We start from the raw sequence: 20,175 nt of genomic DNA, 5'->3' as shown, positions 1-20,175 counted from the left end.
ATTTTCAAAATTTTTATTTAATTTTGCTTTTTTTGAGACCCAACATGACATCCTTTTCGAAAACTTTTTTTATATAATATTAGGGGCCCTGTAAGTGTTCAAGGGTCTTGTGTTCCACCTAAATCCAATAAAATTTTGAAAAAATTTAACAAAGTTGCTTTTGAGAACCAATATAAAGTTTTTATAAAACGAACAGATCTTTTTTAGAATATAGGGGGCGGGTGTCACACCCTAATAACCATGTAGATTTCCTTTAAAAATTGAAGTTATGTTTTAATTGCAGAGTTTACTTTATGTGACCATTTCTTTAACAATAATAGTTCTAATATTTTCTATAAATTTAGGTTATTCAGAATGATGAAATGTTAAAAAAGGCAAAATTATGCTTCTTACATACAACACATTGTCTTGCAGATGGAAATATAATGATTAGCGGCATGGGTGATAAAGATGGAAACCCACAAGGTCATTTTTGTGTCATTCTGATATCTCAAATTTTTTTATTTATTTGTTTTTTTAATAAATTCATCTGCTAAGTTTCCAAAGAGGGCCATTACCATTGAGGAAGCTACTCATTAAACATTTTACTTTTATTTGAAACTTTATCTTAACTCTAAACTATGAAACCTTGTCAAACTTCCATGAAGAGAAACAAGTTGACCGCAGTACTTAAAGAGGCGTAAACTGAAATTGAATATTTAACCTCTTGATTGTACGCTGAGTGTTCTATCGCAAGTTAGTTTGATTATATACAATTTTTATCTTTTTCATTTTAAAATCTATTAAAACAAAAAAGTTTTATTAATACTTAAAAATAATTTTTATTACCTTTTAAATGAAAAAAATTATAATATAATCTAAGAAATTTAGGGAAGAAAAATGATGATGATAAAAAAAATGTCGATGTTGACGAATGTGCTCATATTAAAAATAAACCGTAGAAGAAAACAATAGTTAAAAAATTAAATTAGATGTTTTGATATTGTTCCAGAAACGATGTTGTATGTATTTTGACTAAGTTTAATTCAATGTCCACTAAAGATTTGCAAGACTTTTTTCTAGCTGGGCTTATAACAGTGTGCAATACCACAAAAAGATGACCACAAAAAAATGTTCTATATAATTAAACAGTAACAGCTACAAATACAAAGGTTTTTAAATGACAAAGACATGTCCAAGTGTGCTTCAATGCTTTTCTTTTGATTTTTGGTAACAAGAAAGGAGACTATAAAATGGAGCTTTCCTTTATAAGTGGATCTACAGTGTACAATATTTAAGTTTAAATATAATTTCTAAAATAAGTAGGGCCAAGTCTAAACACGTTTATTAAATTATTTCAAGTTTCAATGTTGCTTCAATATATTATTTACAATTGAACTATTTATAGAGATCATTTTATGAATTTATAGGTATTATAGGTAAAAAAAGTATTCACTTGCTCTTAAAAGATGAAGTTTTTTCCCATACATATGATAAAACTGTTGCTAAGAAAAGCGTTAATGAGGTTACCTCTTTTATTTTTCGTTTTATAATAAATAACTTAATTGCTGATATTAAACACTTATAATATATTTTTTGAATGATGTGCATCTCAGAACATAAATTAGGCAGTGATTTGTTTTCTCATTTACTTATTTAATCAAATAAATAGATTAGATTCAATGAAGACATCGATTCCTGAAAGAGGTCATTCCTACCTTGAGTGTGATAACGACACGGATCTCACTAATTGCAAGAAACATGCTAGCACACCTTCAGACTGGCATGAAATATTTAGGGTTGCTAAAAAAAACTCAAGTCACTCTAACGACATTTGTATGGTATGGTAAAAAATATTATTCAATTTTTAAAACCCTTATATGAAACTAGATGCCCTTTATTTATGGGAGCTCTAAAATGTCATGTTATTAAGCAAATTACCTGCAGTATTTAGTCATAGCAGACTTATGGAATTGACATATCTTCAATGCTACTTTTTTCCAATCCTAGGCCTTAAATCTACTTTTTTTTCAATCCTAGGCCTTAAAAAATAAATCTCTTAGTATTGTTGAGCCTATAAGGCTTACTTTTTTTTGCAATCTGAAACTAATTAAATTTATCGTTTTAAAGTCTAAATGCAACATGTCTGGGTTTGTAAAAAAGATCCGAGCATTTCAATTAAAATTTTAACTTTAACCAACGATGTTGGATGAAAAAAATTTGTATATGCTGTCAAACTTATCTGTAATCTTTGAGGAAACTGACATTGAATTTAAAACAATAAAAAAGACAATACTTTTTGTCAAAGAACACTAAAATTCTGGAAGAAGAGATTTTAAGACATTCCCCAAATCTACCTGACACACTATTTGCACTTGTTAGAATTCCATTCACCGTCAGAGTTGATGATATTCCCGAAAAAACGCAAAAAGAGTTTATTGAACTAATTACAAGGAATGCAGCAAGAAATGATCCAAAAAACATTAACGGACTCTTTTCAATGTCATTTAATAAATTTTTGATAATTGTTTGCAGTCTCATCCTGTTCTGTTTAAGAACGTTTTGCACCTGCTTCTTCCTTTTCCAACAAAATACCTTTGTGAAACAGGATTTTCATGCTTGTTGGTAATCAAATCTAATGAAGCTAATCTTCTGCAACAAGTCTACAAAAGTAGACTTGTTTCAGAAGATAATCTGCGTTGTGTTCTTGCAAAGACCATTTCAAGAATTTCTAATTAAGCTAGAAAGAAGCTTGCTTATTAACTAAATTTGCTTTTGCTTTTCACCATTGAAACAAATTGTAGATTATATGATTGCTCTGGTTATCATAAATATATTTACAAAAAACACCAGTGCTCAAATTTTTTTCACTAATTCTTTTTTTATTTTCATCAAGTAATTTAGGAAACACTTCATTGTTTGCTATCCATTATGTGTTTGAGTTAAATAACAAATTTGGTGTTACGGTTACAACAACAATTTTGCTGCAAAAATAAGCAACATCCAACTGAATGAAATTAGAAATATGGTTTGAGGTTCAAAACTTTAATCAATTGGCAGAAAAACAGCTGGTAACAGCAATATTTTATTTCCTCTTGCAGAACCGACGGAGTAAATAATAGAACTGCTTTTTTTTATCAAAACCTTTTTAAGTCTTGGATTTAGTTCAAAGCTAGTTTTGTCAAGATTCATAAAAGCAGTTGGTTTGTTGAGATTCTATAAATACTTGATTTCTAAAAAAGTCATAGATTTTTTTCAAAAGATACTCGTTAATATCTATTACAACATTAACTGCTGCTCTACTCAATGAATATGTTTTTCTTAATGCTAATTGTTGTTCCCTTCTAAAAAATTCCTTGAATTTAGATAACGAGTTATCATTTTTTAGCATCAGTATTTCAGCCACAGTTTTTATCAATTCAATCAACTTATTGGATGTTTTGAACAACTTACAAGCCAACCAACTAATGATTTCCCCTCGTTCTTTGTTATTGCACTTTCAACTCCTCTTTTTTTTTTTTTTTATCTTTTAAATGCCTATTCATAATATTTTCTGGTATTTGGTTTTTATTTTTGCATAATAAAATTGATAATTTTTTTTTTTTAAACATCAATTAGAGCTACTTATTAAGTGTGAACAGAATTTTTTTTTTGTTGATTGTATTTGTTGATTATATTTTTGTTGATTGTATTAGCTATATCGTTTTCTTTTTTTTCCATTACAAGTTAAACTTCGTAAAAATATTGAATTACTTTTGACTAACAAAAAAAACCGAATATTAAACAAGTTACTTTAGACACAACATGTCAATTAAGGCATTTTGTTGTCATAAACAATGCTTATTTTGTGCTAATTAAGCGCTAGTGACCAGATAGTTAAGTAGATAATTTAAATTAAAAATTACTTAGTTTAAAATTAAAACAGTTACACAAGGTACTATTAGTTAGAAGTTGATTTAATATGTTAATTTTAACAGCTTCACAACTAAAAACATGTTTATTTGCCTATATTTTGAGGAAAAACAAAAAACTTTGCTACAAGTTTCTTACTTTTCAAACAGCCAGTTACAAATGAAATTCAAATGAACTCTTTAACTTTAACTCTTGTTTGCGAGAACAAACTTTTCAAACAGCCAGTTACAAATGAAATTCAAATGAACTCTTTAACTTTAACTCTTGTTTGCGAGAACAAACTTTTCAAACAGCCAGTTACAAATGAAATTCAAATGAACTCTTTAACTTTAACTCTTGTTTGCGAGAACAAACTTTTCAAACAGCCAGTTACAAATGAAATTCAAATGAACTCTTTAACTTTAACTCTTGTTTGCGAGAACAAACTTTTCAAACAGCCAGTTACAAATGAAATTCAAATGAACTCTTTAACTTTAACTCTTGTTTGCGAGAACAAACTTTTCAAACAGCCAGTTACAAATGAAATTCAAATGAACTCTTTAACTTTAACTCTTGTTTGCGAGAACAAACTTTTCAAACAGCCAGTTACAAATGAAATTCAAATGAACTCTTTAACTTTAACTCTTGTTTGCGAGAACAAACTTTTCAAACAGCCAGTTACAAATGAAATTCAAATGAACTCTTTAACTTTAACTCTTGTTTGGGAGAACAGCTAGAGCATTTTGAAAAAAAATTCTTTTCTTAATGAGAAAGGTTTAATGAGAATTTGGACCTTAGAGAATGGGAATTTTTTTGGGACACCTTAATGCACACCGTAACAACCAAAAAAAAATTTAATATCATTTAGAGTCCTTTCTCGACAATAAAGTCTCAATAGTTCTTTTTTTTTTTTAAATTGTATTAGCTACAGTGTTTTCCAGTTTTTCCATTGCAAGCAGTGCTGGATTAAAGAAAACTTTTGCATTAAAGAAGTTATTTTTGTAAAATTATTGAGTAATAAAGTACGTATATACATTAATGTAAATATTTACCAATATGCCTTTTCTTCATAAGTATAAAAAGTTATGTGATAAATCTGGTAAAAACAAATGCAAGGCTGTCATGAACTAAAGTTTCGTAAAGTTCAGAATAAGAAGACTGAGTTTTTGATGCAAATTTTAATTTTACGTAGCTGTGATATTGCCACAATTCTGTATATAAATCTTCTAAGTTGTTAGAGTAAAACCTATAAATAATTACTATAAACCTGTTGACACAAAAATTATTTTGCGCAGGTAACAGGGCATGAAGTTCTTTAGAAGTTGTTCTTTTTAGGCAAATCTGCGTTGTAACATTTGCATAATCAATACCTGGCAAGATTGATTTTGCTTTGTTTTCAAATTCGTCAAAATTGTCTTTCATTTTATCTAACATACTTTCTAACGATGAGAACACCAAAGCGCAAATTTTGAGATAAATTTGTTCTGACTGAAAAGTTTTGCTTGTCAATCAAAAACTAATTAAAATATTGCTCCACAATACGAGCATAAAGAAAAACTCAAAAGTTCCCATTTTATTTGCAATACATTTTTTTCGTGCCTAGTTTCACTTTTTTGAGAGGGATCTTCAGCAATCTCATTCAATGCTGTCAAAATTGCTTTAAAAGAATTGAAAACTGCTTCGGTGGTATTTGAGTGAGCCTCCCAACGCGTTTTTGATAATGATTTGAGTACTTTTTTGTTCCCGATGTGTTGTTTTAAGACATCTCAGCGATACGTCAAATTTAAAAAATACGTATACAATAGTTGCCCGATAGAAAAAAATAAACTGCAAACAAGCAGCATTGTACAGAAGTTTGTCCAACTAAGTTCAAAGAATGTGGTATATATACCGCATGCTCATTGAGATAAGACGTTATCGCTTTCATCCCTCTGTATTCTCCCGACATATTTGCGGCATTGTAGTAAGACTGACCTCTACAATATTCAAAATCTAAATGAAAAGTCTCGAATAAAAATTTTAAAACCTGTTCTACAATTACCGCACCGAGGTGACTTTTCATAATTAAAAATGTAAAAAATCGTTCGACTGGCTTTTCGTACTAAGGCAAAACATATCGTATGACTATACTCAGTTGGTCAATGTGAGCAATGTCTGAAGTTGAGTTGACTGAAACACTAAAATAGCGAACGACTAAAATCTCTTGTATAATTTGAGATCGCAGTTTTTCTCCCATTATTTTAATCATTTCTTTGCATATTGTTTTTGTTAAGTAAGATAGATTTCCTTTACCTTTATCTGCATACGTTGCGTTTTCATGTTGATGTATTTGAAAAATATTCTTTCAATCATTAAATCCATTGCTAGTGAGTTTGTGACACAAAAAGTTTTCATGGGAAACAATACACACAACCGTTGTTGGGGGAATAAATGAGCCGAAAAAATAACTCAAAAAAAATATTTTCGCTATTTGTTTTTTTTTCATAAAATGTGCTCTCTGAAGAATGCCGTGTCTTGGATTGTGTATTGTAAAATCTATGAGAACACTCAAGCGGTCCAGAATGATTTTGGCACTCTTGTGGACCACTGGTTATCCAAAAACTCACGTCATCTTTTTAATGCTGCCCCACTTTTCCAGGATTGGTTGAAAGACAGTCCCTCTCAATAGTAGATTCATTACCGCAAGTAAGAGGATCAGATCTAACTATGTTTTGCTCAAAATCATTCGAACAGTTATCATTCTGAGGTTTTGAATCATTTTGATGAGCAGGAGAGTTGTTGCTGTCGAAATGATCAACTTTATAAGTTTGTGATTGAACCTTCAAATTTACTCACACTGCTATTAATATCCATTTCAAAATGCTTAGAATTTTATGAAACATACAATAAGTAATAATTAATTTCTTACACTTTCATTACTAACAAAAATGGGGGAACAGACCTTTGAAAAAATGAAGTTAATTATGGTTGTTTGACCCCCTTAGGTAAGATCGTGGCATGGTTTAAACTATAATAATGCATAAATAAACAACTGCTAAAATTTTCATATTGAATTAAAAATTGAAAATGTTCCAATTTTATTAATATCTATTGATGATTTAAATTATTTAAATAAAGTGTATTGTTTTTTAAAGCCCAATTTCTTGGTAGATAATATTGTTATTTGTAAATAATAAACATATTCTGTAATAGTTTAAATTGTTTTGGTAGATCTTTTTTTTGTATTTCCATATGAAATCTTATTGTTGTAGTTTGTTATTGCAAAGAGCAGAAATTCCATAAAAAGTTCCTTGATCCACCAGTTAGTCCAAATGGAGTGATAGCACTTTTCACAATTCAGTAGAATTATTATCTGTTGCTGTTGAAAATAGTATTACAACTCTTGAGATGACAGCATATTGTTCACACTGGTTGTAGCTTTTAGATTGTACTGTATTTGGTGTCTTGAAAACCTATTACAATACTTGTTGTTGTGATTTAATCAATACTTGCTCTGTCAAAGAGTCAAACTTTTTTATACTGCACGTACCTGATTCACAGAATTGACTTTACGCTTTCCATCAAATATAAAAATTATGTTTTTATTCGTGCAATGATGATACCATAAATTCTCAATCTGAAATATCACTGAAAAAAAACTTACAAAAAACAAGTGAGTTTTAATTCAAACTCAACTTTTATTAATTAATACAATTGAAACATTTTCCATAACATATTATGAAAAATACAATGTATTTTTCATAGTATGTTATGGAAAAGTTGTTGAACTTTTGCTTATATTTTCAAAATGTTCCTTATATTTCTGACAATAGAAATTTTGTTTATAAATAATTTCAAATATACTAGAATGCAATCAAATGTATTTCTTGAATTTATTAAAGGAATTTCTTCATTTAATGAAACTGTCATTCCCTATTGCAAGTAAAAGTGTTTTTGATTCAAGTCAATTATATGATAAAACAAGACCACTGAAAATAAAATTTAACGATTATCATGACTTTTTCTTAAACTCTAGGGTATGAGAAGTAAGAATGAAAACAAGAAGTTAAAAAAAAATCACTTTAGTTTAGCACTTCTATTTTTTTATGAACGTGACATTTTTACTAAACTAAAGTATTTTGTTTTAACTTCCTGAAGCAATGCAAGACAAGTTGTATGATCTGATCAGGTGTGAACCCAGACCTTTTTTGGTACTATAGGACTGGTATGGGCGCCAAAATAATGCCTCAAAATATTAATTTCATGTTGTTGTTTTTTTTTCTTTTTATATTAGAAATAGAAAAAAAAGTTCTTTTAAATGCTAGTTTTCTGTATATTTTTGCTAGTTTATTTAGCCAGTAACGTTTACAAATAAGGTTCGCGGCAGGTTTAGAGTTAGTGTTAAATAAAACCAATGGGCATTCACTGATGGCATTATACAGGAAGCCGAATAATTATCTTATATATGCCCAGGATAATACAATTTATATTACCCATTTGGATTTGAATAAATATACCCGAATTATTTCTTAATGAGTGCTTGTAATATTTATATTTAAAATAATAGATGTGTAGCATTTTGTTAATAATCGATATCTCATTTAAAAAACCAACCGACTCTTATTTGTTCCATTTTAAATCCAATTATTAATTATTTTGATCATTCTGCTAATAGATACTCAAAATAGATTAAAAGAATGTTTATGCTATATATGCTATTACTTTTAAAAGTAATTGCACGTTTATATGATACATGGGGCTATTCAAATAATGCAAAACACTATTTCGCTTTCAAATAATACGAAACACTTTTTTGCTAGACTCTCTTCTTTTTATATGTAACATTTTAAACAATCTCTCCCCACCCTATTTGTGACGTGATATTATTTTTAAACAAATATATCTTTGAGTTTGGACTTACTATTTGGACTTTACTATTCCACTGTGATTAGAATTTAAATTTTAAAAATGTTGTCATTTCACACTGTGGCTATCCATCCCCTCTCCCATGTGATATTTGGTTACACTTTCAAACACCTCCACCCTATTTAAGAATGTCACGTATTATTTGAATAGCCCCTATATGGTTTTGCTACATTTTTAAATATAGCAACAACAACAAAAAAATAATGGTAAGTAAATTTAAGCCCTGACTTTTAAAAAAAAAAAAAAAAAGAGTTAGTAATATTAACTACTTCCTTTATACAAATAGTTATAAAATATTTGCCTTAAATTTTGGGTAAATTTTTGCATAAGTTTTTGCCTAAGTTTTGTGTAACTCATGCGCAACCTTAACTTTACGCAAATACTGGGAAAAAGTTGTGAATACCGAACAGTTACGCTTAAAATATTTTGCGTAAGTTTTTCGTAACTTTTGCTCAGCTACGCAAGAGTTACGCAAAAGTTGTGAATCCCCACCCAGGGCCGGCGCCAGAGTATATGGCGCCCTAGGCGAATCTGACACACTGTGCCCTCCACCCCCCTCCTTTACCTTACTTTCACATTTGTATTTACATTCAGATGAATATTTGCATAATCATAAATAAACGTATATTTGTATAACTTTTGAATATATTAATAAATAACTTCAAAACTTCACTTTTTGCGCTTTTGTTTTTGCAAATATAAAAACAAGTTTCGTCGGTTCAATGTTTCTAGAATATCATGTTCACTTGACAAAGTAGCTAATCCAGCAAGTCTTTCTTGCTGCATAGACGTTCTCAAAAATATTTTTATCAGTTTGGGTTTTGAGAGTAAATATTTACTAAATTATATATTAAAAAATAATCTAACAAATTGTGTTAGCTTATTTTTTTCTCCATATTGCAAAGCTTTTTCAAGATTCAAGCAATGTTCCATGATATCTTTGCTAGTTACACTCTGTAAACTGCGAACATCATATAGAAAACCAAACAGCGAACTTATTGTTTACATAAGAGTAAATCTTTCTTCAACCAATTGTATTGCTGTGTCAAAAATAGCAAAGTAAAAATTAATTTTTAATTTTTCTATCAACTTAAAACTAGAAATAACGTTTGCAATAAACTGCTTAATCATAGTTTGAGTCATACGTGGGTCCGAGTCATACGTGGGTCCGAGTGGGTCAAATAAAGTTAAAAATTCCACAAATTTCAGAAAGTTTCCGTTATCAGCAGTGTTCAGTTTCTCATGTGTTCCGCAAAAAGAAAGATTTTATACCAAGAACTCTAATTAAAGTTATCCGCCGCTTCAAGGTTTGCTGCCAATACTGTTCTTCTTTTTTAACAAGGTGCAAATGTTCGGCATCAACTGTTTCATCGTAACACAGTCGCAGCTCGAACTCTTTCAATGACTGAAAATTTGCTAGATGTTTTTCAGATAAAAAATATGTGGGACATATTTTATGTCAGCAGAAAATAATTCAGACATAAAATTATGTCGAAATATATCGATAGAAAATATGTGGGACATATTTTATGTTGGCAGAAAATATATCTCAGACATATTTGACAGATAATAACCCTGATAGAATATTTATTTAAAATTTTTACTACTTCTGAATTAACACGCTAGTAAAAACAATTTTCACAATAAAGTTAAACGTGCTAAAATTTTCTATAAATGAGTAAGGAAAACTTTGCACTGTATTAATTACTGCAAAATTTCATTCTGCATAAAAAGTATTTAAAAAAAATCACGTCAAATAAAACAGAAGTATCAAGTTTATTCTAAGGTTTTATTTGACGCGATTCAACTTTTGTTTTATTTGACGATTTTGTTTTACTTTTTCAAATCTCCTAAATTTAATCTAAAAGAGACTTAAAAAAGATTTTAGCAATGTTTTTAATAAATTAATTTTTTATGTAGCTTGTTTTAGTGCCGCCTTAGGAAACTTGCCGCCCTAGGCGGCCGCCTAACTCGCCTAGTGGTTAAACCGGCCCTGTAAATATGGAATAGAAAAAAGATTGTCCTTATCTTGCGAGACAAAAATTTTATTTTGGATGATGAAAGTTATTTTACTTAAAGTAAGCCCCAAATGCCATGTAACAAAATTTATTACACAGACAAATCTTCTGTTACACCACCTGATGTTAAATTCAAAATGCGAAGCAAATTTGAGAAGAAAGTAATGTTATATATTGTTGTCTCCGACAGAGGAATTTCAGAGCCATTTTTAAGGAATGTGGTCTAGCTGTCAACCAAGAAGTTTACAAAAACCAATGCTTAACTAAAATTTTAATCCCATTTATTAATAAATATCATTCAGATGATAATTACATATTTTGGCCGATAAAGCATCGTCACACTATGCGAAAAGTGTTACTGAGTTCCTCCAAAGCGAAAACATTCTTTTTGTACCGAAGAATGTTAACCCCACCAATCTTCCTCAATGTAGACCAATTGAAGATATTTTTGGAGAACTACGTTCTTTAGTGTACAAGGATGGTTGGAAAGCTAGAAATATTTCAAAACTCAAGCGGTGTACAAACAGCTTGCGCGAATATTAAAACAAAGTTGCTAAGAGTAGCGGATAAAGGACCCTTTTTGGAAAACCATTAATTTTATTGTATATTTTAAGTTGTCATCAATTATGTCAATATATATTATTAAATTATATTATTATAATTATACATCAATTATATATATAATATATCAACCATATAAAATTGTTATGAATAAATTATTTCATCAAAATTAACATTTCTTCTCATTCCGGATTTTTAGTTGTCACCCGTTAATATGACTTTACGATTAAATCTCAAAATCAAAATTTACCTTGAATTGCTTTTTTTTAACATTTCATTCGATCATAATTCTGTTCTAAATTACTTTGAGGCACTTTAAAATAATGAAAAGTATGATCAAAGAGAATAATATGTATCATTTATTACAATCTTCTCTTCATGTCAAAAAAGGTTTATCATCAAAAAGTCTTACAAATGTTACAAATCTACTTGAAACTTAGATATAGATTTCTTAACCTACACTGCATTTCGTAAGCTTCCTTCTGATGTTCTTTTTCTTGGTTTTTCCTAGGCATTTAACAAAGTTCACAACAAAAAGTTACTTAAAAAGTTTGAATCGTATGAGATTTGATATAAAATTAATACAACGTTTTAATAGAATAGGAACAGGTTACTAGAGGAGTTCCGCATAGCTCAGGTTTCGGTCCAACACTGTTTGTAATCTATATCAACGATTTGCCAGAACACATTGGCAACAAAAGCATTTGCATAATCTATGTTGATGAAAAGAAGTTCTTATTTAACACCTAAGAAAGCAAACTTTGTTTGCAAGCTAACATTAATAGTATTGTCAATTGGGTTCAAATTTGGCTCGTGTAACTTATCATCAATAAATTTAAACTTATGCTAATTAACCAAACCAAATCTGTTCTTGATATTTATTTCATTAATGATAATGTAGAAATCAAGCGTCTACACCCCTCTGTATGCATATTATATTTATAGATTGAAATCTCTACACAAAATCTCTACACAACTTATGTTTGTCTATATCTAGAATAAGCTATCACTGTCTGCTGCCATGTACAAGGCAAATAGATTTTTGAAGCAAAGTATTTTGCACATGATATAGTTAATGGGTTTACCAGAGAAAGATATCTTGAAAGTTAAAACCGTATACTTGATCTCATTCGAAGAGCTCTCATATATGTTATTTTAGTTGATGAAATTAGAGACGTTTCTGGATTAGAACAGTTAACTTAAACAAGTAGATGGATGTCAGATCAATATGAAGTACATAAAGAGTTTTATAGGAATGTATGAATTTGAAAAGACTGGCGCAGAGCCCATAACTAAAGCTTAAAAAGATATTTTAATTCGTTGTAATTTTCAATTTAAATAATCTTAGGGAACAAACTTATGATTAGGCTTCTGCTTTTCAAGGTAAAATATCTGCTCTTGCAACTAAAATATTGCATGACAATCCTAAAGCCCTATCTATTCACTGCTTAAGCCACAGTCTTAATCTGATACTTCATGAAGTAGGTAGCAGCTGTTTAATGGTTAGAAATGCGCTAAATTTAGCACACGACACATAATTTAAAACATTCGATGTGATTTTCTTGAAGAAAAAATTGGCTCAAAAAAGTAACTAAAGCTACTATGTCCTCCGCATTAGACAACGCGTGCTAAGTCAATAGAATCTGTTCAGGAGAACTACACTGCAATTTTTGATAATCTATAAGGGATAGTACTTGAAGGAGAATAAATTGAGACTGTCAAAAAAATTCTAGGTATATTTGATCAAATGAAGCAGCTCAACACGTTTCTTGGGTTAAAAGTACCACAATTAGTGTTTTCTTTGGTAGAAAATGTGGCTACAGTTCTTCAAGCAAAAGATATTGATGCCCAATATGCCTGCAACAACATAGAAGCATTAAGTACACATTTGGGAACTCTTCGTTGTTAAAAAACTTTTAAATTAACTTTGTATATGTTACATCTGATGCAACTCAGCCAGATTTTGATGGAAATCCAGAGCTACCTTGTAATGCAATTAGACAAAGACCTCCTTCAAAATATGATGACGGTGTAGCACCACATATATGGATTTCTCCGGAAGAATATTTGCGGAGTCAATTTTTTACTATCATAGACAACTATTTTTCAGAAACATCAAGACGGTGTCATCAGAAAGCTTTAAATGTATTTAAAGATATTGAGAAAGTACTCGCTGGAGCATTCAACAAATGTCATTAAATTCCTAACAATACCAAACAATTATATAGTGACAATTTAAGATTTCATCTTTTAGATGCTCAATTAAAAATGTTACCCAATTTTTTGAAACTTCTAAGCCCCAAGCTACAGGTGACTAAAGTATAAACAATTACAGAAATATTATTATTGTAAATTTTTAAGTAAAATTTCTGCGTTTAAAAAAAAGTTCTGTATAATAATATTGGACATAAACATTATATAGGGTTTCATATTAAATCTGAATATTGCAAGTGAAAATAAAATTTGGATCAATGTACGGTGATATTGTTCGCGGTTTGCCTCCTAAACTTCTTGATTATGAAAAGAGCGGTAATTGTTCACATTTAAATACTCGTATTATGTAAATATATCAGGGCCGTAGGAACAAAAATTATATTGGGGGGGAAGACTACCCCAAAATAATTTTAAGGACCTTTTTCTTTTTTTTAGTCATTTTTTCATTTAATTTCTTCAAAATAATTTATTTGAAAATTTATTGGGGGGGGGGGGCAAATGTTCCTGCTACCCACCCGGTTGCTACGGGCCTATATATATATATATATATATATATATATATATATATATATATATATATATATATATATATATATATATATATATATATATATATATATATATATATATATATATATATATATATATATATATATATATATATATATATATATATATATGCATACATAAACATACTAGTTTGATAAAAATAAAAAAATAGTGTTAAACACTGTTTTTTAGAATTGGGTTTATTATTATAGTTTAAAGTTATAGCAATAAAGCCATATAAATAAGTTCACAATAAAATTTATATTAAATTATTTTCATTTATGAGCTAGTTGTTATAAGAGAAGATAAATAAAAAAATTCAAATAAAAAACCCTTTTGTATCATTCATTAGGAAGCTTTGCCTTGGTTGATGGTAAAACTTTAAATGTTGTTGGTAATTGGGAAAAAGTGGGTGATCAAGTACCATTTGGATATGATTTTTGGTATCAACCTCGGCATAATATTATGGTCAGTTCGGAATGGGGATCGCCAAAATGTTTTATGGCTGGTTTTAATCCTGCTCATGTTGCTGAAGGTTTTATTTATTTTTAACAAATTTTGATAAAAAAAATTTTATTTGCTCTCTATTGTTTGTAATTGCAAAAATATTTTATTATTAAAAGTAGAACAATACTTTTTATAATTTAGGAAAGTATGGCCATTCTCTCCACTTTTGGAAATGGAAAGAACACAAATATATCAAATCTATAGATTTAGGTGCAGATGGCCAAATTCCTTTGGAGTTACGCTTTATGCACAATCCAGACTCGTCAGAAGGTTTTGTGGGATGCGCACTTAGCAGCAATATATTTAGAATTTTTTTAAACGATGTAAAAAAAAATGTTTTTAAATAAAGCATATTTTAAACTTGTAGATAGGAAAAACTGGGACTTATTGTATACAATTATTTTTTCTTACTCAAACATCTCAAAATAAGTGTTTGACATCGAAACTTATCTGATGGACAACTCTTAAATCAGAGGCGCAGCTGAACACAAGTCAGTATGCATAGTTGCAATAATTGGTTGCTTCTTTAAGGTATTCGCTTAGGCCAGAGAGTCATCGATCTATATGAATACCTGCAATATGACTCAATATGACTCACCATGTTATAAGAAAGTTATCTTTCTAAGATTTTAATTATTTTTGAATATCTTTTTTACGATCTTTTTAGGAAAATGAATGGGATGCAGAAAAAGTTATAGATGTTCCATCTGTTAAAGTTAAGGGTTGGGCATTGCCTGAAGTACCTTGTAAATTCTATTCGTTCTTTTTATAAATAAAAATGTAATTTCAGTTAATTTTACAAGAAATTTTTTTCTTTTTTTGTAGCTCTTATAACTGATATTTTAATTTCGCTTGATGACAAATATCTGTATTTCTCTAATTGGCTTCAGGGAGACATTCGCCAGTATGACATTACTGATTCAAGAAATCCTAAATTGGTTGGTCAGGTAAGTTAATATATCTATTATAATAGCTCGTATAATTTTAAAATGACATTTTCTACATTGCAATGACATTTGATACATCGCAGTGTCATAGCAAATAGCCAAGGCGTTCATTTAACGAAAAAAAAAAGGAAAAAAAAAAATATAATAAATGAAGAAAAGAAAAAACAGAAGTAAAAACTAAATTAAAAGATTCAAAAAATTGAAAGATGAAAAAAACAAAACAAGACATAAAAAAATATTTAATTCAAAAGAAATGTTCAAAAAGAAAAATTGTAAAAAGCAACAGATTTTTCTTAAAAAAATGTAAAAGAATAATTTTTTAATTTTTATTAGTTTAGTACATTGTTTATATTGGCATGTATATTTGTGTATTGCTTATATGTCATGTATTTTTGTGGATGAATTATGTTAAATATTTTTATTTTTTTACATTTTTCTGTACATTTCGCTTTTTATACGTGTTGCTGTTAACTGCTGTTTAATTAATATATGTTATGTATGATACAGGGTTTAATATTGCATGAAAACATAGCCAATCGGAAAGGAGTGAGTGTGTGAGGGGGGAGGGGGTAGTGTGACACCCTGTTCCTTCCTTCTTCCCCTCCCCTATTCAATGAACTTTTATACCATTATTTGGCAAATTTAGACTTTGTGTACCTACAGTCGGAAAGTTGGAACATTTTTTATATTCAATTGGCAAATTAGGGAATTAGAGGACTTTTAGATCATCAAAATCCCTAGGACCGGCGCTTCCCCACTTGACACCTCCCCGCGCCGGCCCTTTTTTAAATCTGTTTGTGTATGTTTGTATAAATTTTGCTCATTTTTGCTACTTTTCAATAATGTCTCTGAGCATATCTCATTAAACATTATGTTATCCCATACATTTATTTTTTCTTATGTCATCAGATTAATTCTTCTGTTTGTTAGTCTTGCTTTTTTATTATTATTTTTTGTTATTATTGTTCCAATAATAACAAAAAACTTCCTTGTTCCTTTTTTATTTTTATTTTAGTTTACTATCTTTGTTATTTGTCTCCGTCTTTATTATTTAAATTATTTATGTTTGGTCGTTTAATATTTAATATTTTAGTAATTGTTATGTGGCCGTTTGTTTTTAGTTTTATTTTTTGATTTTACAACGGTGGCACTTTATTGACTACCTTTTAATTAAATGAGTGACAATAAACCTAATTTTATTTACCTGAGTTACAACAAACCTAATTTAAATTATATGAGTGACAACGAATTTAATTTTGTAAGTTAAATTTAATTTTGTAATTTTTAACTTTATGGTTAAAAAAAACAGCAATTTAAATTACATTTGAATTAGTTTGATATTTTGATGGTAAATAAAAAGTTAAAAATTATTTTTGTGTTTAATGTGCAACTGCTTTTAAATTTTGCCGTGTAACTATTGAATGCTGTTCGGCATTCGACAGTTACTAGGCAAAACAGTTTCGACAGTTTCACGGTAAAACAGCATTCAACAGTTACACGCAACTTAAGTAAAAAAGTAAAATTATTTAATTAATTGCGCATTCAACAGTTAGTTGAGCGTAAGCGCAACTAACTGTTGAATATGCAACTGTGGAATGTTAACTGTGGAATGCTAATGTGCATCTAATTGTTTTTAGGTATTTATTAATGGCAGTTTAGCGAAAGACTCTTCTGTAAAAGTTTTAGATGAGAACTTTAAGCAACCAGAACCAATTTTTATTAACAAAAGAAGAGTTGAAGGTGGTCCTCAAATGATTCAGTTGAGCTTAGATGGCAAACGTTTATATGTTTCCACCTCACTGATTTCAGTCTGGGACAAACAGTTTTACCCTAATATGATAATGTTAGTTTTACTTTTTTTATAACAAAATGATTATGTGAAATTATTAAAAAGTTATCATTTAAGTTATACTTGTAATGTATTAATTTTTTTTTTTTTAATTTGTATTAAATAAATATTTTTTTTTTAATTTAATTAATTTTTTCAACTAAAAGATAGTTTTATTTATATTTATTTCGTTAATTGCAGGAGTGGAAGTTTTGTGTTGCAAGTTGATGTAGATGTTTTGAATGGTGGCCTAAAATTAAATGAAAATTTTTTTATTGACTGTGGATTGGAGCCTGATGGACCGGTTCTTGCTCATGAAATTCGCTATCCGGGTGGTGATTGTTCATCAGATATATGGTTGTAACTTCGTGAAGTGTTAATATTAACCGTTGTATTTATAAAACGGTGATGCTTTGTATTACAAATTTAGTTTGTATAAACTGTTATCTTCAAGTTTTGCATAAATTTGTTTATCTTAGTTTATCTTAAGTGTTACAATGTTCTTGAAATAAATTGGTTCGGACCTATGTCTGCGGATATTTTTGTTAGGTTGTACCATTTTATTGTTTATTCATGAAATATTTACCCGCTGAAAGAACTGTAATTTTTATTTTGGTGGCCGAACCTTGTGTCCTTAATCATTCACCAAACATTAACTTTTCATTTGCAGTTTTTTTAATATGCAGTATTTGACAAAATATTTGCAACCAACATCGAACAATGCTAAAAAGTGTTCCTAATTTTACATGTCTTAAAAACGAAACGAACTATACTACTACAGCAAACAGTTCAGGAGTCTGGAGTCATAGCATGTCATGACCTGAGCAATCAGCTGACAGGTGACAGCACACAGGCAGAATTTCGTTGACAAGTGCCATTTTTCAGCGGACAAAACAAGTGCAACTTTTTTGGTTTGTTTCATTTTCTTAAGTCTGGTCCGTGTCAACGTCACGGAAGTTTTTTAATAATTAAAGGAAGTATCCAGAAGTTTCCAGAAGCATCGAAAAGAAGCATCTAGAATCTTCCAGAACAGGTTCACACAGGTTCATTTTACTATATAAGAGACATGTAAATCGACATGTAATTCAGTCAGTATCAAGACAGTTTATCGAAGTGAGTTTTATCAAAGTGTTTTATCGAAGAACATCAATACAAGAAGTGAAATACAACAAGTGTTTCATTACATCAATACAGTCCATATCCAACCAAGACGTTGTGTTCCACAGAGCATTATTGTATCATCACAAAGTAAATGTAACACGGTAAGCCTTGAGAAGCGTGGTTATTTATTTTTATTATTTTTATGACTTCAAGTGCAAAAATGGCTCCCGGCAGTCTTGGATTGGAACTAAGAAAGAAAATTATTGGTGATTACGTAAGTGGAATGTCACAAAAAAGTATTTGTGATAAATATCGCGTGAAAAATGAAGTTGGCAGCAGATAACAAAGGTGGAAGACCGCGTTCCACCACTTCTAGAGAGGATTCTATGATCGTCAGATCCTGCCATAAGACCGTGAAGCATGGTGGAGGCAATGTAATGGTCTGGGGGTGTTTTTCTGCAAACGGTCTAGGTCCAATACATTGAAACGATGGAATAATGGACCGTTTCATGTATAAAAATATCCTGAAAGATGTTATGTTACCTCATGCTGAATGGAATATGCCAATAAAATGGGTTTTTCAGCAAGACAACGATCCGAAACACACTGCAAAAGTAGTCAAGCAGTGGTTTCAAGACAACCACCTATCGGTGATGGATTGGCCGCCTCAATCTCCGGATCTCAACCCTATCGAGAACCTGTGGGAGATCGTCAACCGCAGAATTAATCGTGAAGGTGTTCGTAATAAGGATTAACTGTTTGAACAAATTCAAAAGGCCTGGGCAGCGATTCCACAAAGTTTTATTGATCACCTGATCGAATTTATGCCTCGAAGATGCAAGGCTGTGATCGACAACAAAGGATTCGCCACGAAATATTGATAGCGAAATACAGCTTGGTCAACATTTTGTTGAGTTGCACTTGTTTTGTCCAGAAGGAAATCAACTTTTTTTAATACTTTTGATTAATTTATTAATTTTCGTGTACAAATAATGAACTTTGTGATGAATAAAACTTGAAGAACTTTGTCTCTAAACAGTTACATAGTTATTTCTCTAAATTGAAAAAATGCAGCACTTTTATATAAAGAAACTAAATTAGCATTATTTGGTTGCACTCGTTTTGTCCGATACTGTATATTAAAAAGCCTATTTTTAGAAAAATTTCTTTATTAGGGGCATCAAACTATTTGAGAACAAATATGTAAATCTGCAAATAAATGAAATCTATGATTTCAGTTAAATGCTTCCAATAATTATCCTGGTAAAAAAGACAGCTATTAGTAAAGGTGATAAATCAAACATATAGAGAAAAACTAAGCCATTGTAATTGAAGATAATGAGATATATGATCTGGGTAAATCTAGTGTTTAGGTAAGCAGTTTATACAATTATGGCATTTTATACTAGAATGATTCGGGATAAGTACACTCATTTTTATGTAATCGTGTATCATCTTTTACATGATAATGAAGCCACTAGCAGCCGTAGCACAGTAGTTAGAACATTGTAGTTATAATCCAGGAGTTCCGAGTTTGTAACTATCTCAAAGCACATAAATGTTAGCGGTTAGGTTGGAAATGGAAAACCTACTCATTAAATATTATTCCTCATATGACGATGCTTTGTGATAAAAGCATTATAAACCAAATAAACATTAAAAATGACATTTTATG

At 29.7% G+C, this 20,175-nt stretch overlaps 1 protein-coding gene across 1 annotated transcript in view; it reads left to right on the top strand.

The window, feature by feature from the left end:
• LOC100214327 (methanethiol oxidase) overlaps positions 1-17,852 on the top strand; it is a 42,571-nt gene extending 24,719 nt beyond the window's left edge. Inside the window, exons 5-11 of the mRNA XM_065807653.1 lie at positions 345-465; positions 14,470-14,652; positions 14,766-14,947; positions 15,292-15,370; positions 15,450-15,571; positions 17,209-17,414; positions 17,601-17,852. Coding sequence (XP_065663725.1) covers positions 345-465; positions 14,470-14,652; positions 14,766-14,947; positions 15,292-15,370; positions 15,450-15,571; positions 17,209-17,414; positions 17,601-17,763 — 1,056 coding nt within the window. The 3' untranslated portion in view covers positions 17,764-17,852. The remainder of the gene's footprint in view (positions 1-344; positions 466-14,469; positions 14,653-14,765; positions 14,948-15,291; positions 15,371-15,449; positions 15,572-17,208; positions 17,415-17,600) is intronic.
• Positions 17,853-20,175: the final 2,323 nt, after the last annotated feature.

Source organism: Hydra vulgaris, chromosome 10 (genome assembly GCF_038396675.1).
Source record: "Hydra vulgaris chromosome 10, alternate assembly HydraT2T_AEP".
Taxonomy (NCBI): domain Eukaryota; kingdom Metazoa; phylum Cnidaria; class Hydrozoa; order Anthoathecata; family Hydridae; genus Hydra; species Hydra vulgaris.
The sequence above is the reverse complement of the archived record's forward strand: the minus strand, read 5'-3'. Positions and strand labels throughout refer to the sequence as shown.